Source organism: Lytechinus pictus, chromosome 19 (genome assembly GCF_037042905.1).
Source record: "Lytechinus pictus isolate F3 Inbred chromosome 19, Lp3.0, whole genome shotgun sequence".
Lineage (NCBI taxonomy): Eukaryota > Metazoa > Echinodermata > Echinoidea > Temnopleuroida > Toxopneustidae > Lytechinus > Lytechinus pictus.
This window is the reverse complement of record NC_087263.1, coordinates 11534746-11556869: the sequence shown is the minus strand read 5'-3', so window position 1 is coordinate 11556869 and position 22124 is coordinate 11534746. Positions and strand designations below refer to the sequence as shown.

The 22124-nt window shown below is 36.2% G+C and overlaps 1 protein-coding gene across 10 annotated transcripts in view; it reads right to left on the bottom strand.

The window, feature by feature from the left end:
• Positions 1-14416, bottom strand: part of LOC129282753 (acetyl-CoA carboxylase-like) — a 77601-nt gene extending 63185 nt beyond the window's left edge. For 6 of the 10 annotated variants that reach the window (XM_064113680.1, XM_064113682.1, XM_064113681.1 and 3 more), the window contains exons 1-5: positions 14220-14371; positions 12367-12714; positions 9100-9195; positions 2687-2849; positions 2138-2276 (exon numbers count right to left, since the gene is read on the bottom strand). In XM_064113680.1, coding sequence (XP_063969750.1) covers positions 2138-2276; positions 2687-2849; positions 9100-9195; positions 12367-12638 — 670 coding nt within the window. In that variant the 5' untranslated portion in view covers positions 12639-12714; positions 14220-14371. Of the gene's footprint in view, positions 1-2137; positions 2277-2686; positions 2850-7554; positions 7570-9099; positions 9196-12366; positions 12715-14219 lie in introns of all 10 variants that reach the window. The other 4 variants (XM_064113686.1, XM_064113688.1, XM_064113690.1 and 1 more) reach the window with 2 other exon arrangements.
• Positions 14417-22124: the final 7708 nt, after the last annotated feature.

Below are 22124 nucleotides of genomic sequence, written 5' to 3'. Positions count from 1 at the left end.
AAGAATCCAATAAAGAAACACCAAAGTGTTTGCATGTATAAATAAAAATACATGCCAAATGACTCTGGAAGAAATAGCGTATTTGCTGAGAAATCAGCAAAATAAGCACGGAATTCCATTAAATGTCAGGTATTTTTCCAAGCAATTTTAATACACTGTCCCACAAATGCTTTTCTGTGTTAGTGATCATCAAAATTATTGATTTTTAGCTAAGATTTCATAATTTCGCAAAGATCAGCTTACATTAATGTACCAGATCGAGATATATGATATGGTGACAATTAACCTTGATTTAAAATACTTTCTCATGAAATAATTGTTTGCTGTAACTACTTTCTTTTACCTTTTAATATTAAAGTAAGACTGAGAGTCATGCTTTAATGCTGACGCATTCACAATTTGTACCGCACAATCTTATTGAATAATACACAGTAGTGCACATCCCATTCGCATCATCTGACCAATGCGGTGATGTTTTTTATACTGCTGGCAACTGGGAATTTAAATGCGACTGTAAATCTTCGTGAATCACCCTCCAGGCCTGAGAAGTGGTTTCATTATTTCAAATTTTTAAAATTCTACAATATAATTATTATTATTGACCTCATACTAAATCTTTACATCAACTTTAAACACTGCAGTTTACATCCGATACCTAGTATGAATACACACACTAATTGATATTATTGACCTTGTACTAAATCTTTACATCGACTTTAAAGGAGAATGAAACCCTTGAAACCAGCTGAATCCATATCAAAGAGAAAAATCAAAGAAACATATTGTTGAAAGTTTGAGGAAGATTGAATGAATAATAAGGAAGTTATGAGCATTCGAATATTGAGATCACTAGTGCCATGTAGATTCTCCCAACGGCAATGCGACCAAGATCTGTGATATCACACACGTACAACTCCCTCATTACTTTAGTACTTATTTCACTTATATTCTCACTTTTATAGAGTCTATCAAAAGGTGAGGTGTTCTCTTTATGAGATGACAAGTACAGAGGTTTCACAACATTATATCATTGATGAATCGTTTGTCATGTGATTAGAATGAGCAAAAAGAGATGTTTTGGGGTATATTTTCAGTGTCCAAATGGGAGAGTTGTACGTGTGTGACATCACAGATCTTGGTCGCATTGCCAATGGGAGGATCTCCATAGCATTAGTGATCTCGACATTCAAATGCTCATAACTCTTTTATTGCTAGTCCTATTTTACTCAAAGTTTTGTTGATCTTATTCTTTGATTTTTCTGCTTTCACAAAAGCTAACTTGCTCCAAGAGTTTCATTCTCCTTTAAACACTGCGCAGTTTACATCCAATACCTGGTATGAATACACACACACACACCCACAAACATAAAAGGCAGACAGGTATAAAGAAGCAAAGCCAGTCAAGCAACAAAAAGAGGTTCAATCACACATTCTTACTAGTGACCACAATGAAGGGATTATGGGATTAAGGTGTATCTTGAGATAACCTTAAAATGTGCATAATCACTTGACTTTGTAAAGCATAATATACTACGGTTTTCTATGGGCTGTTTACACTGAAACAACTTTCTTCAAGATGCACAATAACAATCTGCTATTCTTATACTGCATCTGACCTTTAATACATTTAATTTTCAAGTGACTTGTCCAATCCCCACACTTGTTTTATTTTATTTATTTATTTATTCAATTTATTTATTTATTTATTTTGTTATTATTATTACTTTTTTTTTGGGGGGGGGGGGGCACTCTTCACAGTCTTATATCACTGCAACTTACGGTTGTTTATTAATACCTCGTACAGTACATACAATTCATCTCAAACTTGCAGGAAATCACTTTTTAAAATGACCAGATACAGTAATGGTATAAATGGCATCACCACAAAATCCTAGCTCTTTATCGAAGGAAATGAAATTTGAAAATTTGAGTAGCCATCAATCATTTTCACTCATGAGAACATTTCTTTCTTAAGAAACAGATAGAGATTGTTATCTGATGAGTGACATGAAAATATAAGCAAAATTATGGTTAGTCTCCCTTCTTTCTCTGATTCTTTACTATCAATATATCAAATTAATTTATTATTTTGAGTTTTGAACAAAATATCCTTAAAACAAGAATAAAATTATTGTACCTGCATTTGCATTGAGATCTTCAGGTGTTACCATGACGACAAACCTGATGGCCTTGTCGTTCCTGAAGACTTCAAAAGCCCATCTTCTGATAGACCTCATACACTTGACAGCAGCGATTCCATTATTAGCAATTAAAACCTGGAGAGAGATACATGTAACAGGGTAAAATGCTTGATGTAATTTATATGAAGTTTATATTAATCAATTATTCATTCATTCATTATTTATCTATTTATTTTATTGTGTTGCCGGAGGGCCTCATCTACAAGTACATGTATTAAAGATGTCCTACATGTACATGTATGTAGTTCATTATTTTGTACATCATTGTGATTGTAAATGATTTTAATATTGATTTTTAATGTTGCCAAATAAATTTAATTCAAATTCATATTTTTAAAATTTATGAAAATAAGGGTCAGTTGCCAAATCATTTCCTTGGTATAATTTGAATAAAATTGATAATTCAGAAGATTTAACAAGGGTCGGTCAGGTACTCAGGTTTTAATAAAAGCAAAATTTAAAGGTTTTTTTCAGCCTCATCCTACCTTATTGATAACAAAGTTGCCTCCGTACTTCCTGACAAACTCTGGGGACGTAGCGACGGCAAAATCTTTGCTGTCCCTGCGTCCTTGACGCCACTCCCGATTGTTGACCGGCCGTCGGCTGTCCATCTCCACCAGGTTCATACCGGACATACTGTGTCGGAAACTGCAAGAGGTCAAAGGGCAGAGGTCAACAGGTCATGATTTCATCATAATCCAAAGGATCAAACATTTGAGCAACTTGCCGTCTTAAGCCGTTTTTCTCTTCCTCTCTTTTTTATGGCTGTTTTGTGGCTGTTTGCCTCCCCTAAAAATGGCTAGAAAAAAGTGAATTGTGTCCACTTGGATACTACATAACGGCTACAGAATGACAAATTTGGTGCATTTTGTTTAGCTTTCCTTTAAAGTCATGTTAAAAAGGGGTAGGATATTGTAGTTTTTTAGATAAATATTGTTGTTTTTCCAATAGAAAGGAAAGTCTTCACATTTTAGGGCCGTCTGCACCATCCCGAAGTTTCAAATTAGCGCGCTATTTCTGATCCGGCAAATTATCCCGATCTGAAAAATCTCGAGATAGTTGGCGGTGCAGACGCAATTATCGCGCTAGTTCGTAGGATTAATCTCGAGATTGCAATCCCAAGTCAACTCGGGTTTATTTGCAAAATAGCGCGCTATTTTACGAATTATCCCGCTAATTCGTCGGTGCAGACGCACTCGAGATTGGACTCGGGGTAATTTATTCATGACGTCAGTCCATAATGCAATTCGCGTTCCACTTCCGCCTTGGTCAAAACATAAACACGTGCGAAAGTCAACTTTATACATGCGAATAGCGTTCATAAGCAACGATGGTGTCCCCACCAGTGAATGGATTTTGGGAGAGACCCCGGGAGAGACCAGACCGAAGGGGGAGGCGCTCATCGCATCGACGATGGTCATATTCAATAACAACACTGACAGCAGTGTTGTCTTATTCCTTCGCAAAATGTGAGCAAATAGCATTTCTTTCCTCCTTCTCCCTCTCTCTCTCTGTCGTTGCCTCCTACTCCGCCATCATATTTCACGAAGAATACATCACTTCTTCACTCGCTGAGCTGAAAGGATTGTTGCATAACACCGGTTGAATTCGGCGAAAGTACTAATGAAAGGAGTTCATTGCTTGCATATCGCGGGAAGTTATTCAAAAGCGCGGGCCGTTGAAACTCCAAGATCCGAAAGTGCGCATGCCCGGAATATCGGGCTTGTTGCCTCGCTCGAGCAGATATATAGCTCCTCGTGGGATGGTGCAGACGGGGTTTCATGAATCTCGAGATTAATCGCGAAGAGGGCTGATCGGGCTAAAATCTCGAGATTGAGCAAACTCGGGATGGTGCAGCACCGCCTTTTCAGATCATTTGCACACTATAGCAAACCATGCATAGAAAGTTTAACAATCGATTGAATGAAGTATCAAGTGTATCTCTTGTATAAAGAACCATAGATACATGTAGATACATTGAACGATGTTGTGCATACCAAAACATTTAGAGTTCTGTATCTACTTGTACATCTAAAGGCCACCGCACACCTTACGACCCGACCAGTCGCCGACTGGCTTGCGACTGGGTGAGGGGAGATGTGACGTCACAGCTCTTGTCAGCTTCGAGTCGCAGACCGGTCAGAGACAAGTCGCAAGGAAAATCGTAAGGATTTGACATGTCGAATCCTTATGACTGGATCGCAAGCTCAATCCAACTTCCAGCCAATCAGACAGCAGAGTTGCACGACGCGTATATGATAAACAACGCGCTTACGCAGTAGTAAGCGCACTTCCTCAGTTGCAATGACAAAAAGCAAAAAGCGCATGCGTGAGTCGCAGATCGGATCGCAAGGTGTGCGGTGTCGAGGCTTATGACTACCTTGCGATTCATCTCCCCTTACTCAGTCGCAAGCCAGTCGCCGACCAGTCGGGTCGTAAGGTGTGCGGTGGCCTTAATACACAATGCAACATGTCTACTCAAAAATGTGAAATTCACAGAAAGTAAAATGAACAAGCATAAACCAGATCTCCCAACAGTTCTTAATACAGAAAATTAGATATGTGTATGACTTTTCTCAAATGTTATGAGTATCAAGGAGTATTGGAAACCATAAAAACAGCTTGGAACATCCCAAACTCAGATTCTTTCCTTCGAATTAAGAAATGTTGGGAGCTTTGTTCAATTTATCTACAACAAAGGTGGAACACATGCAAAAACTTCTATATTAAATGAAATATAATTTAAGCAAGCAAGCAAGCGATATTGTCGAAAGTGTATAAAACGAAATTAGAGAGATATTACAAATATTATGCAAATTTTTATCAATAAATGAAATACTTTGCATAATAGAATTTTAAGCAAAAGTAATTGAAGTATTTAGAAAAGCAGAGCGGGAGAAAGATAGAAATGTAATGTACATGTACATACATATACAGGTCTAGTACAGTACTGTACATGTATGTACATGTATGTACATGTATGTACAGGGTGCTACATAACATTTTAGAAGCACTTTCCCGGTTGGGCAAGTAAATTTTTAAATAGTTGGAATATACTTGCCCAAAATCTATTTCACTTGCCCGAAAAAAATCATAAAAATCAAAATTATAAACCATTGAACTTCTTTTCTCTCTTTTGACATGAATCGACGTACCTTGTCTTTGCATGTCTTTTTCCAAAGTGATTTTATCTTGCCCGCTATGACCAAAATTAGGGTCGATATCATTTAAAAAATAACGACCCAAATTTTGGTCATTCCACTGTGAGAATTTTGCTTTCCCAATTCGGGCAAGTAGTTTTGGTCTTTACTTCTAAACACTTGCCCGACTCTAACTTTTATTTGCCTAGGGCAAATTGGGCAAGTGCTTATGTAGCACCCTGATGTACATTTCATATTTCTTTGTTTTTCAATAAGTACAGAATGTACTCCATGCTTGAACTAGAAGCAAGAATATATTCCCTCTTTCATAAAAATATCTTCAAGAATGTTTTTTTAACTTCTAAAGGTGAATCTGAATCTACTGTTTTATGTTATTATAAGGACAGGACACTCTAATTCCTCAAATTTAGCAAAGGTATTAACACAGTTAAAATGCAGAAGGGCAAAGGACAATTGAGAGTATGAGAAAGTCAAATGAAGAGCACAAGGAGACATATTCTGTCATTTTTCAGGAAAAGCAAGAAGAGACCATCTGGTTTTATGGTTTAATGAACTTTAATAAGTTGGTGCAAACTGACCTTGCACCATGCATGAAGATACTGAATTAGACTTTCTGAGATAGTAATGTGGGCTTTCATAACAACTACTGATAATCTTTCTCAAACTTTCTGACAAAAAAAAATGTCATTTTTTTCTTTCAATCAAATTTTCCTTTTTTTTCAGGACAATTATTTTTGATACACGCCTATAAAATCTGAGTTTTCATCATTATCATTATCATAAAAAAAATATTGCTTTTAAAATCTGATAAGCACACACACACACAAACAAAAAATTCACTTGAAATGGGGAATGCCAGGTTTCAGAAAAGAGAAGATATAACAAAAGATGTGGAACATGAAAAAATTGTTAACCTTTCCCATCACAAGAAATTTTAATACAACAAACAGCCCAAAATTAGTCAAATGTATAAAAAAAAGAGGATGCAGAATTTAGGTTTTGTTGTGTTACTGGTACTTTTGTTGTTGCTGTTGTTTTGTTTTTTCTAAAAAGTCTTAGAGCAACCAATTACAAATTGCTATGATGCGCCTAATTGCATTGTTATCCAGTATTAATTTCTGAAACTCTGCTCTGACAACTTTAGAGTACCACAACTATAAAATGCATTAGAACTGTATTAAACATGCATTTTATAGTAAAGTAGTTCATGTAATCAAACCTTCATGGCTGATCTGGGCGCCGTAACACAAATGTTTAATAGCGAATAATCGCTAAATGAAATGACCAATCAAGATCATCGTTGCATGCGCATTTTGATAAGTAGACTGACTATGAACCAATCAGAATTGTTCTTTGAAATTAATAATCAATCGCTAAACTTTGTGTCATGGGACCCAGGTCCTCAATTTTTTTTGTGTACACAGTCAAGAGTTATTGTGCCCTTCTTTAATACACTTTAAATAACCCAATTATCCTTTAATATTTGGTAGATTGAAGAAGGGTACATGTACTTCAATCTTCCATGGGCATGGACAATTAGACACAGTCTGATTTGTATATTTTGTAGCCTTGGCATAATATGAACGGCTACATGTACTCTTGATACAGTTCAACCCCCCCCCCTCCCCCTGGGCCTCCCGCACCCCACGTATCTAAATCAGAAACAACTTGTCAAATGATATATGGGGTAGCTGCTTGCATATGATGTCACAAATCAAACTTTAAATATTCATATTTAAAACCAAACCGATTTATTGTCAAAGTGAACTTCATTAGTATACAGGGGTGTGAGTAGTCACAAATAAAAAGATCTGAAAAAAGCTGAATAGTGCTGAATAAGTCTGAAATAGAAAGAGCTTCCATACATTATGTACAGAGGAAAGCCAAAATAAGCTGAAAATAAAAACCAAAAAAAATCTGAAATCAGATAAAAATCTGAACTCTCACACCCCTGAGTATAGTAACTCTTCTAGGCTGTGTATAAGTACAGCGGCCGATTCGCTCTATTGAAGTGGCAATGGATTAGAACTCTATTGACATTCTTTGGCCAAATGGGACGCAGAATGAAAGAGACAAAATCATATTAAGTCAGTTTGCAAAAAAAAAGAAGTTGTTAGCTTTTAAACGGCAAATCTAGATGTTAGAGAAAATATTACCGGTATGTTAGAACCAATGTATGGGACTGTACTTACTCTTCAGATATTGCACTGAACAGACAAGTTAATGTGTAAAGGGTAGGAACAAAAAAATACAATGAAAATACATGTACAACACTCACAGGCATAGCCACTATTGTTTAATAATTGTTTGAATTCTCATGATGATTTTTATGTAGGCCTACTGTACAGTATGTACATAAACTGTAGACATTCAAAGTCTACCACAATTCAAGCTTCCTTGATCTTTGATTTTATTTTTGTTCTTTTTTGGATTTCCTTTTTATTTAATAATCAAAACTCAAACAGTCAGACTTTGATGTACATGTAAAAATACAGTGCACATGCGCAATGTTATTTTTTTCAGGAAATGCAATAAAGCGCAAAACCTTACTGCAGTACCTCGTCGCTGGGCTATTAAACACCTCAGAAATAGCTGCATTTTTGAAATATGACAATGGAGACAACCTCATATTGTCTGAAATACAGTTTAATTCCTGTAGAGAAACTCTTTACATGTCAAAGAAGGTTGTCAATCATCGATATTCAAGCATTTTCCGACCTCTCTTCATTTTTTAAAAAACATTTAGAGAATCATGCATGAGGTTCGAACATCCCAGCGACTCTATGACATTGAACACTAAAACAGGAAAAGGGGTATAACAAACACGGGCGTCAGCGCAGAGGATTATGCTAGTATTTTTTTTTTGGGGGGGGGGGTTGGGACATCTATTGTTGGATCCCCCCCCCCCCCCCCCCGGAAAAAAACACACAGATAATCCTTTGCGCTGATGCCCATGGTAACAAACACATAAATATGTATGGATATATATGAATGTTGATTTTTTTTTTCATAAATATATGAGCATACAACAAGCATTCAGAAATTAGGAAATCTATTTTTAGTGCGTTACTAAGCTTCAACGGAGAGGACTCTAGCGATGCAGATGGAGTCAGATGCAAATCATGCAATATCTACCATTTGCAGTTCAACATTTTATCATGGACAAGCAATGACAAAAACATACATTTGATGGATGTGTTTGTTCTTCACAATAATACAGGATATGGATAATGTCTCAACTTCTTGAATGCTGGCTGAATGCAATTTGTATCAATTTTTCCCAACCATAATATATCCGCACAAAGGTAATATTACAAGTCCATACATGTAAGGTTGGAAAGTGACCCAACAATTTATTGCGCTGCCATTGCTTCTGTTTCAATTTTTCTAAAGATAAAATTAAGAAATAGTGTTCTGGTTGGGAACTTGGGACCAGATATTTTTAATTTTAAAGAATATATTATTGATAAAATTGAGATGAGTGTTGGGTTTCAGATCAAAGTTCATAATTGGCCTAATATGCAGATTATTTTCGTTCACAAAGCAACTGCCGCTGGTTCAAACATTATGGATTTGAAGGGTTTGGTCTCTATTTTTAATGGAAAAAAAAATCAAAGCACACACTTTGAAAAGTTGTCTGCAAATGGATGAGACTGCATGCATACGTGTACAGAAACCATTCAATATTGAACACGAAAGCGGGGACGGTGACCCTACTAAAAGGTCGTGACCCTTACTTATCCGACGACATTGACATTACAGGGGAGACCAGGTGGCATAGGTGAGGGGCACCGAGGGCACTTAATCTGGGCTTGGATGCGTCTTTGGCTTGACTAGGAACAAAGAAACGTGGTGGGATAGACTTGAGGGTAACACTCATCCAAGAAATAGTTGATACAAAGGATGGCAAAAGAAACGGCACGAGCAAAGAAAGGAATAATTACAATAGGCCTGGGGGATATTTCATAAAGGTGTTCGTTCGTAAGTTAAGAGTGACTTTACGAATGACCGATGATCCTTTCTTTTGGTATTAAATGATGTTCACTGGTGATTATTTAGCATGTAAGAAAGGATCACCAGTCGTCGTAAAGTTGCTCTTAGACTTAACTATGAACAGTTTTTTTAAATACCCACCAGGGGGCCGTTTCGTAAAGCTGCTTGTAAGTTAAGAGCAACTTTAAGAATGACTGGTAATCCTTTCTGTGCTATGTGATATCCCTATGTAATTGAGTTATGACCTAAGAACATGTTCCCGTCGTGCGCAAAGTCGTTCGTAACTTTACGAACAGCTTTATGAGACACCCACCAGGTCAGAATTGAATTAGAACAGGGTCCTGCTTCATAAAGACTTGTTATAACAAATGAACGATTTCAATATCAAGTTTACTATCAGCCAATCAGATTGACAGATTTCAGTAGCTTTTAACTGTTATTGCAAATTTGTTATTGGAACAAGTTTTATGAAACGGACCACAGGTATCACACAACCTGAAATAGAGGAAATGTAATATCACATCTAAAACTGGTTTACAAAAGTATGCATGCTATCAGAAAAAAAAAAGAATTTTCCTTTCCATTTCAACATGAAGTACATGATATCCCTATGTAATTGAGTTATGACCTAAGAACATGTTCCCGTCGCGCGCAAAGTCGTTCGTAACTTTACGAACAGCTTTATGAGACACCCACCAGGTCAGAATTGAATTAGAACAGGGTCCTGCTTCATAAAGACTTGTTATAACAAATGAACGATTTCAATATCAAGTTTACTATCAGCCAATCAGATTGACAGATTTCAGTAGCTTTTAACTGTTATTGCAAATTTGTTATTGGAACAAGTTTTATGAAACGGACCACAGGTATCACACAACCTGAAATAGAGGAAATGTAATATCACATCTAAAACTGGTTTACAAAAGTATGCATGCTATCAGAAAAAAAAAAGAATTTTCCTTTCCATTTCAACATGAAGTACATGATATCCCTATGTAATTGAGTTATGACCTAAGAACATGTTCCCGTCGTGCGCAAAGTCGTTCGTAACTTTACGAACAGCTTTATGAGACACCCACCAGGTCAGAATTGAATTAGAACAGGGTCCTGCTTCATAAAGACTTGTTATAACAAATGAACGATTTCAATATCAAGTTTACTATCAGCCAATCAGATTGACAGATTTCAGTAGCTTTTAACTGTTATTGCAAATTTGTTATTGGAACAAGTTTTATGAAACGGACCACAGGTATCACACAACCTGAAATAGAGGAAATGTAATATCACATCTAAAACTGGTTTACAAAAGTATGCATGCTATCAGAAAAAAAAAAGAATTTTCCTTTCCATTTCAACATGAAGTACCTATTTTTATATTAACTACATTGTAGGGCAAGTCCAAGAATTCGCGCGCATTACGTATGGGACATTTCAGAGGCTTTAATGACCTGAAAAATAGTGTTAAATTACTTTGAATACCCTCATGATGGTAGACATCTAGGAGAAAGATAATCATGCAAAAAATGGTGACATATGACCTTGACCTTGACATTTTTTTGAGAAAAGATGTGCAGTTACGTATGGGACTCAGAAAAAAGACAATTTTTCAAACATTTTTTTAAAGTTGAAAATTCTCTCTATTTCATTTGACAACTTGTAACTTTAGTGTGATAGAAGTCACAACACTCTAGTATATCTAAGGCAAGTTTCGCCAAAACCCTCTATGTAATTACAGACTCTAATTAAACAAATTAATGACATGTTACGTATGGGACATTTTTTCCCCATAGAGAACGTACATGTACATAATTTCAAAAATCGAAATAACAAAAGAGTTTTTTCCTTTTGAAATTTTCTATTGAGAGATATTTGATATGACTGAAAAGGAAATTAGCCATTTCAACAATTTTTTGGTCTTGTTTTTCATGCTTTCATGAATTTCTTAAGTACAGTGTATATCTATTGTTTTTAATTCTTTTCAAATTTTTCAATTTTCACAATTTTTTTGTTTCGATTGCCTTCATTAATCAGTATTCATAACAAATCAGTCTTCAAAAACAAGAGAACATGTAAATAATCACTTTTTAGAGCACTCTTGAAATTTATTTTTCTCAATTCACTCTATACACAAATCTCCCCATTGACATTGTGTGTAAATGTCCCATATACATAACATGTTGTCCCATACATAACAATCTTTTTAATTAACTTTTAATTAAAAAGTAAGCTATATTTTTCAAACTTTTTGTGGTATAACATTTTCATACTTGATATACATGTATTAGAACTTCCAGAGATGCAACAATACAAGTATTGTATTATAAGAAATAACGTTAAAAAAACATCCTCAGAATGTTACGTATGGGACATTCGGATTCCATCACTGGACAAGACCTAATTTGCATATTTAAGATGGCACCACTTTTTTCCCCAAAAGGAATAAGATGTTAGGGGGTCAAGTCCCACCTATTACTACATCTCACAAGTTTTGTTTTGATTTTCTATGAGTTTTTATAATTGTCCCATAAGTAACGCCCGTTTTACCAATTATGCAAATTAGGTGCCCCAAATTAGCATAGATATGCATATTATCAAATTTTTCTTAATGAAATTTTAAAATTCAGCATTTGGGCTTTCATACCCCACCAAAGATAACTTCTGAAATTAAAGATGAAATTTTTCCTTCTAGGGTGACCTTTTCTTGGACTTGCCCTGTATTATAACAGAGATGTCTTCTGGTGTTTGGGTTTCCTAGTTTTATATATTTCTTTCAAAAAAGGAATGATTTCAAAAAAACCTCAGATAATTGATTTGGTTGGGATCAAGATCAATTTGGAAAATTTTTCTTAAAATCAAGAAAAAATGTGGCAAACAGTGTCTCATTAAAAATGGTGGGACGATCCCTGAGCACTGGCAACAGAGTATGAAATGATTTATGTAATATTACCCTACTGTACATATTAAATGAAATTGTCCTCCACACCAGACATTTAAAGACTTTTAATACGTACCTTCCTGGTTTTTTCTGTTTAAAGTTTCCAACATCACTATTTGAGCCCGAATCCGTTGTCGTGAAAACACTGTCCGAGCTCTCCCCGTTGTTATTCGGCGTCTGCGGTGGCGACTCGTCCATCGTTGAATCCTCGGAGATCTGGAAGAGCACCCTCTTCTGGGCGCTCTCCGTCGAACCCTTCCGGTTGACGGATGCATTCCCATTGGATGCGCCCGCCACGCCCTGGCTGGGTGGAGCCTTGCCGTTTTCCTTCCCGGACGAAGCAGACATAGCGGATGAATCCTCCTCTCTTCTTCGTTGAGTTGTTTCTAACGCACCAGGTTGCCAATTTGAGGGGGCCAAAGATCTATGATGGTAAATGAATGAAAAAATGAAGACAGTCAAAGCTAGGAATAACATTACAAATATCATTTGATACATGCATCCTAATGGTAGTTGGCAACAACCTCAAGCAGACACAGTGCTCCGTCTTCTGTTTTCTCAACCAAAAGACACAGTACATGTATATTCCTTCTGAAAATGACTTGATTCAGTGTAACACAAGATATCCGTAAGCCTTTAATAGTCCAAGTATCTTGGGCATATCTGGTAGAGCTTGAAGGGTTTTTCACTCTTCAAATATTACCTTGCATATCTGCTGGTGATCCTGATGTAAATGCAAAATGGTGCTACAGTACATTTTACCCCAGGCCTACTGTATTAACAATTGCAATCAAAATCAAAGGCAGGTCTAAAATGCAAGTCTCTGATTGGTTGGAAAATAAACTGTTTTTTATTCCTGGAGTTGTGTTTAATTGCCCCTCTTCGTGCAACAAATCCCTGGTCCATTTCATGACAATCTGAATATTTGTTGCTGATCATGCTTAAATCACCAAGACCTGCTTACACAAAGAGTTACAATCAAACGGAACTCCAAATATTGAACGTATCTTGATTGCTAACCAATAACAGGTGTGCATTTTGGTCTTGTGTTTGATTTTCTGAGTTGCGTTTAAACATAATTCTTTGTGTAACAAGCCCCAGGACTGATAAGTCCAAGGTGAATGGTAATCTCCAATACAGAATGGTCTCTCGATTTCTGTAGAAACTATTTTATCAAACCCAACCTTTGTTCTCATTATAGACACTCATTCTGCTTGATAGTTAATTATTTTGAAATCAAAATTTAATGAAGAAATATTATCACTTGTACATATAGGAACAAAGAGTATGACTCAATGAAAAGTTTTTGAAAACAAACAGTACTGTCTGGCACCAAAGGCCATTGTACTTGCAATTGTATGAAGTGCACGAATGTCAGGCATGGGCACAGATCCTGGTTTACCCCCCCCCCTCCAAAAAAATAAATAAATTGTACAGCAGCCTACGGGAGAGATTTGACCCCCCCCCCCCCCTAAGAGGGACCAAAAATCTCATGAAATCATCATTTTAGTCTGCAAGCACAGACTCATATTTAACACTTTAACCAACCATGTCTAGACTGAAGACTAGAATGTCTGTCTGTGTCAAATAAAGGTATCCAGAGCCAGCCACAGTACAGAGTGAATCTACATACATGTAGTCTCACTACTTCAGACTCTGCATTATGCACTACAGATGCAAATTGTATTTATTAAAGAACATACTGTACAAGTCTTGAAAACATCATAACTATTAAGAATTATAGTTCTAAATAATTGAAAATATATACAACTTTAAAGTAAAGGATCAATGTGTGAATGCAATTCAATCAATACTGATAATCAAGAGCAAAGATGTCTTGAGTGACAATCTAAACAAACCATTGTCTGCCAGTGAAGGTCAATACCCTTGTAAATTTACGTACAATGTACCAAGTGAATATATACTTACAGTTCGACTTTAATACACAATTCCAATCAGTAATGCAGTAAACATGGATAAAGAATCCAAAAGAATCCCCAACTTTTCCAAATGAACAGTGTCAAGTGACAGCTAGCTAACCTATGAGTGAGCAATGCTCTACTTGGGTAGACTAATTTACTGCAGCTAGAATTTCTTTATGAACCCCCTACCCTGTTAAACAATTCAAGAAAAGACTGATATGCTGGTATTTGTAGTTTGGAATGTTGGTTTTAATATACCTTTATATTTGTCCAACAGGAAGCATGGGTATCATAATATGAAATCTACATGTAATGTCATAAAATTTGGTAAAATTTCAAGAAATATGAGGGTACTACTAATAGACTCCCAAAGCTCAGTGTTCTATTTAACTCGGTGCACTGCATTCCTCTACACTTGAACGAATGGCTTGCAATTTGTACAATGAAGGAATCACCCATGTATAAATAGTCAGTGAAAACCTAATACACTTCTGTATGAGATGTTGATGAGCATTATGTTTATGCAGCCACATAAATATTTGGATTTGTCGGGGGGGGGGGGGGGGGGGGGGGGGCACTTCCATTGACGAGTGGATACCATGCATGACCATGGGGTCTCGAAAAGTACACCTGTACCCTACATGTAAACAAGTATTTTCCATATTCTGAAAATGCACCCCTTAACAAGTACAGCAATATTTAAATTGTTGTCACAGACGTCAGTTTTACCTTTACCTACATGTACATCATCGGGTTTAGTAGGCCCCACCTCCCACACCTCGCGCAAATCAGACTCTAAACACGTGCTACGTAGTGTTGACTGTTGGGGCAAAAAGTACATCCTTTATCAAACATTTTAGTCTTTTTATAACCTCGCAAATTTGACCCTAAACACGTACATGTAGCTTTCCTAGCGAAATAGATACCCATTTTTCATTATTTTAGTGTTTTTGACACCCTTATTACATTACATACGTAACGTGCATAATCTTGAAAAAGACATCATTTTTTCGTGTTTTTTTGGTCGCGCATGGTATCCACTCGTCGATGTAAGTGCCCCCCCCCCCCCTCGGGAGATTTGTATGCAATGGGGTTACCGTTACTTTGCTACTCATGAACAGAAATATATGATTTTCTTGGAAGAACAAAACATGGTCAGTCATTTGCTGATTGAACCCCAAAAATGTGATGTCTGGACACCAATTCACTTCACACTAGGGCATCTAGCATAGGAAATGCAGCAATTGTTCCAATGTGCCCCCACCCGAAAAAAGCCACTGACTCGAAAATGAAAATTTATTTTAACCCTGATTCTGGCATTTTGATGATAAAAGCCTCCATTTTGACTTTTTGAAGATTGAAGCGGTGGCATGAAATGCCTTAAATTCAATAGTTTTCTACCACTTTGACCTGGAGTTTCAATGAATATCTCTCTACAAAATTTGTGTTCGCTGTGGGTCTTCTTTTCTTCGAATCGAGCAGATACGCATGCGCAGAGAAGTGGCACTGTGCAGACATAGGGTCACACCATACAACCTACATGTACATGTCTACAGATGTGTTCAAAGTTCAAAGTTCTTTCCTCTTAAAAACATGCACATAAGAACTTTGAAATTAATAACATAAAAAGAAAAATGAAATAGAGTAGACAAAAATAGAAAATGAATAAGAGGCATATAAATGAATTTAATGTATGGAATAAGAACATAATAATGAATTAAAAAGGTGAAGAGACTTCAAGAAAGTATAGCTTGCATAACAAAGCAACCTATCATCCTATAGCCGACTTTAACATACCAGAATAGATTAATATACCAGCAAGGATGTTCAATCCAAATTTTACTGGCAACACTGTATTTTCTCGGGGCTCCATTGTAGAGAAGCTACATGTACATGTATGTAGTCCAACGCCATTTATCTTGACAGCTCTATTTACCGCCAACTTTATTAACCTGCATATACATGTACATGTACATGTATAATATATAAGGAAATGCATGGATGTATTTAGCAAAAGTTAAAAATGTCGGAACTTTCTCATTTTACCTTGAGCCAGGGGGCTTGGGAGATTTTGCCCCTGAAATGCTACAAAAGGTGGTTTCAGACCGCCTCGAAGTTCGTCAGTTCCAGTTATTCTCTGATCAGGAAAGGTACCCCGATCAGAAAATACCAGGTATTTTGGTAATGTGAAAGCAAACTACGCGTAATTTCCCCCGAAAGAAAATACCCGCTAAATAGTAGGTACTTGGCGAAATTACGAAAACTTTCGCGGGGATTTTTCCAAGGTCGCAAGTATTTTGGCAATGTGAAAGCAATTTACGGGAACTTTTAGCCCAGCGTGTCGTTGGGCGCGGGCGCCGTGGGTGGCTGCTGGGCTAGTGGTTTTGAATCTCGCTCCTTGCCTGCTTATTAGACCATACTGCGCATGCTCCTAACTTCAGGAATTTATCCCGAAGGGTATGTCTCGGGGCGGTGTGAATGCAGGAATAATTAATGGGTATTTTTTAGCCTAAAAATGTTCTCGTAATTTAACGGGGATTCTTGTGATCGAGGCGGTTTGAAACCGCCTAACCGCCTAAAGAGCCATGGAAATTAAAAAAGATCTATCATAAATCTACATCATTGGATTGTAAGCTTTTTAAACATTGAACCGAATGGGGATTTTCAAGGACTCTTTTATTAAAGTCAGTTGTGAAAATTAGACCCCCCCCCAGCAAAAAAAAAACATATGACTGACTAGAACTGATTTTGATGAGCTTTTCATTGAGCTGTGCTTGATTGCTTTTTCCTCTGTTTATTCCAATTGACTTGTTGTTGGGGGTGGACCTCACCTTTAAAGCAATAAGAAATATAAACTCAATACACCTTTTTTATATATATCTCAGGGAACCAGTACTGCTATTAGAGGTCCATGTACAGTGTTTCCTTTGATAACTTGCAGTTTTCAAGAACGCGAGCAATTCCACAATGAATGTGATTGAAAAGAAAATAAAATCTAAAAAAGTGATACAAATATCCCAGAAGTAAGATACATGTATATTATGCCATTCCTTAATAAAAAGCATTTGAAGAGAAGATGAAACATTTATAAATTTCTCAATAAAAAATAATGAAAACAATAAAGTCAAGTGCTTTGAAAATGCAAGGTGGCAACTTTTTTATGTTGTAATTATGTTTATTTTTATTCATGATACAATTACTTTTTTTAAGCAATGAAACTGGGTAGGCTATAAAGAATCTAGACCTAATTTGTAGAAATGTTAGGAGTGAAAATAAGAGTAATTCACACCTATTAACAATACGTTTTGTACATCTACGGTTTAATATTGGTCCAAGAAGTGTGTATGTATAACACAGGTACAATGTATATATCCCATCGTACTGAGCGTGATCGGTTCATCACGGACGGACATTTGATAGATTTTGAAAACTTTGAAGGCTTGTAACAAATTAGGAATAAGATGAACATGGTTCCTTTGTGTTTTATAGTGAAGGGTAGGGCAAAGTATGTTGAATGATGAAAAAAATTTGTTGCCATGGTTACCTACAAACATAGGTAGCCACTAAATGTGCCATATCACGGACGGACATGATAGAAATGTGGTTTTCAGAATTTTTGAACATTTTTATTGTTTCTATCTAAATAGCTTAACTTTGACCAATAATTGTTAATGCAACTTACACTCGGGTATGTTAGCTTCTATGTTTAGCATATTGAATTCTTAACCAATATCAAACTTCCGAGAGAATTGCAAATATTTTCCATCACGGACGGACATCTCGGACGGACATCACGGACGGACACAATTAAAATACATTGGAAGTACCTTGTAAGAAGTTCTTATTACTTGTTTGGGGGAACAAATGCTATTGTATTGATGATTTGTACATTCTTTATATGATTAAACAATATTAGTTGCACAATCAAGTTTCTACAACTTCAATCAAGTTGCTACAACTTGATTTAAGTTGTAGCAACATGATTTCTATGCTAGACACACAAAATAATCTAGCCATATGATTGCTTTTAAACACAGTTCTTTTCAAAATCAAATATCCTAATGCACATTGTCTTCTTTTCAATTTAGAGAATACTGTAGTTGGTACCAAATCAGCATCCAGTGGATCAATGATCATGTTGATACTTTTCATGATATATCATGATGATACATGTTCATACATTTTTAGGCATAAATTTTTGAAGAGCACAGATTTTTTTATGTCCAGTAACTAAATCCAAAAGATTCACAGGTTGCTTATCATTATGCTTGTTTGGTGGATCAAGTATGACCACGACACTTGTCTAGGCTCTCTTCAAATTCATCTTTTGTCCATATTAAAGTGGAGGGTTACACTTCGTAATTCCGAAGGTTCTTGATTCCGAAGGTTCGTAATTTCAAAACACGCAAATTGCCTATACCTCGATGTTTGTTCATCCGAAAACGTAAAAGGGTTCGTTAGTCCGAACATTTGTGGCGTTATTCCGAAGGTTCGATAATCCGAAAACGAAATAAGGTTCGATGTTCTGAAGGTTCCTTAATCCGAAAACGAAATAAGGTTCGTTGTTCTGAAGGTTCGTCATTCCGAAAACGAAATAAGGTTAGTTAATCATTTAGTTTTCGGACTAACAAACCTCATTTCTTTTTCGGATTAACGAACCTTCGGAATTACGAACCTCACTTCGTTTTCAGACTAACGGACCTTCGGAATTACGTACTTCATTTCTTTTTCGGACTAACGAACTTTCGGAATTACGAACCTTCGGAAATACGAACCTTCGGAATAACGAACCTTCGGAATAACTGAACCTTTGGAATAACGAAGCTTCGGAATTACGAATGTATGCGAAAGTGGAGACACCCCTTCACATCAACAGCCCTCATGTATTTAGGCCCTGACTGAATCCAAAATTGAAATCAGATACCAATTAAACTTCTAAACACTGCAGTGCAAGCTTTATATGAATTGTATGCATTTTCACAGATTTCTAGATCAGCAATTTGCTCAAAATTAGCTCCAAAATGGACTTTAAAAAAAAGGAATTCTTGTACTTTTCACAAGCCTCAAGGACGTGATGTCATGTTCTGTTAGAAGCATTGTGAATCCATAGGTTTGTACATGGAAAAAAAATGATTTTTTTTCTTCTGCTTATCAGAATATGCATTCTCCTTTCTTCTTTTCCATCACTTTCTGCAAGCTTCAATTGATGAAATATACAGCTTTTGACTTATTCTTGCTATATTTCATTTCCTGCTTTTTGGCATACATGTAGCTTCCAACTCTATCTGCATTCCAATTATGTTTTTTTTTTAATTCCTGACAACAATTAAACCCCAATAACAGCCAAAGAAAGATTTCACAAAAAATTGTGAAGAGTTGTAGGTTTCCATCCATTTGAGTTCTGAATAATTCTCAGTGCCATTTTCACTGCAAATTGGAACTAAAATTAAATTCATAATCTGCTCAGTATTTGCTCATTGTCTGTCCGTGATGAAATTAATGTCCGTCTGCGATTATTTTGATTGATTTATGATATGGATAAAATGTATGGATTTTAGCTATTTTCAAATGAAATGATGTACAGAGTCTAGTGAGATGCTTCTACACACTTTTATTTTTGTTTCTATTCTGATAAAGAATAAAAAGCTGAATCCATACATATTATCCATATCATAAACTCAATAAAAATGATCACGGACGGACATTAATTTCATCACGGACGGAAATTTCAAAATGGAATGTTAACATCTGGCAGAAAAATTTACTTCCCATATTTTTTCTACTGATTTATGTTTGATGATAGATTAATGTTCAGAGTACAAGAAAATCCAAACCAAATTGGAGTAACTTTGAAAACAATAAAACTAGAGTGAATTGAATTTGAGTGAATTTACATTGTCCGTCCGTGATGAAATTAATGTCCGTCCGTGATCATTTTTGATCGAGTTTATGATATGAATAAAATGTATGGATTTCAGCTATGTTCAAATAAAATGATGTACAGTGTTTAGTGAGATACCTCTACACCTTTTTATTTTTTATTTCTATTCTGATAAAAAGTAAAAAAACTTTTTATATTTTTTTTCATCACGGACGGAAATTTCAAAATGGAAATGTTCACACCTACCAAAAAAAATTACTTCCCAATATTTTTTTTCTACTAATTTATGTTTGATAATAGATTAATGTTCAGAGTGCAAGAACATCCAAACCAAATTAGAATAACTTGAAAAACAATAAAACTAGAGAGAAATTAATTTGAGTAAAAATGTCCGTCCGTGATGAGAGGTAATAGCACCCCCACAAATAAAATGGACTATTCCAGTACTTTCGGATTTATCAATCTTCATGAAACTGAGTTCTTTGAAACCTGAGATATCAAAGATTGTCTTAAAAGCAATTTTGATAGAAATATTTAAAAAAAAAAATTTCACCTCAATGCTAACCCTTAACCGATCATGCTCTACTTTAAATTTGAGCCTGGTGAGGTCATTCAATGACCCTGTTTCATGAGACTTGTAATCCATGATAAAGTTACAAAGAATTGTTACAAGCTACTGAAATCCTGCAGTCTTATTGGTTGAGAGCAAATTTGTTCTTTAAAATTAGCCCTTGTTAAAGACTTGAGAAACAGAGCCATGATCACTTTATCCTTAATCACTTCTACAAACACCAACATTAACTAGGAATCAGCAGAATACAGTGTACTCTGATTATTATTATCTGCTCACCTATTTTAAGGAGAGATGTGTAGTAATTAGCTTAATTGGGTAAACCTGCAATGTTTCTTTTTTACAGAAATATGGTACACAGTACAGAAATATGGTACACAGTGTTCTAGCTAGACCCATTAGTGGTGGTCGCTATTTCAAGGCATTACAAAGTGTTTTTTTTTCAGGCCGAGTTGGTGGTCTTAGAGCCAAAAGTGAAGGAAAATCGATGTAATATAACAATCTGTCAATTGTCATTAGTAATTTAAAAAAAAATAAACTATCAAATAAAAAAGTAAGAATTTTTAATGTAAAATTATGCAAATAAAGATGAAAATGAATGCGAGTGCAAATTCTCCTTGCAAGGAGTTGCCTTTGAAACACTTTTCATTTGAAATTAGTATGGAAGCAATGTTTTTCATGTTGAGTGGTGGTCACAAATCTTCTGTACGGTTGGGCCCGACCAGTGTAGCTACATGTACATGTATAACATTGATGTGCAATATAAATGCTTTGGATCATCTTAATGAAGGTATTTACAATGAATGAATGAAGTTTCTGTAATGTCCAACAGACACAGGGAGCCCCCCCCCCCCCCTGGGGAGGGGGCACTCACATATATTGGTGGTACAGGGACGTGCCACTTTGATGACCCCCTTTTTAAGACCTAATTTCCAGTTCTCTAGATACTCCGAATGACAAAAGTTCCATTCAGAAACTGCTCCGCCTCTGTTATGGAACATCTCAGTTCCCTCGCGCTGCCAAAATTGTCCAGCGCGAGCACACACGGCTTCACAACTCCCTCCGCTAGCAGCTCCATGCACCGCTAGCCCCACATGCACAGCGCTAGTGTGCACCGTACATGTACATACAGTATTGTGATCCCGTTCTGTAGACCCCGTTTCTCACATCGCCCGGTATATATATTTAGTTCCCAAGACCCCATATTTTACCCTTGTGACCAGTCAGTTCCTTAGACCCCCATTTCAGAGTTTCATGAGGCACACCCCCATCAAAATATACTTTGAGGTTTGAGTACCCCCCCCCCCCCATAGAAGAGATGCTTGGAACATTAGAGCAGCATGATGATGCACATGGCCTGAGTCTGTGCACATGTATTGTGCGATAACAGTTCCAAAAAAAAGACTTCCATTGAGCACAAAATTTACATGGATATATTAAACACTAGTACAGAGATATTC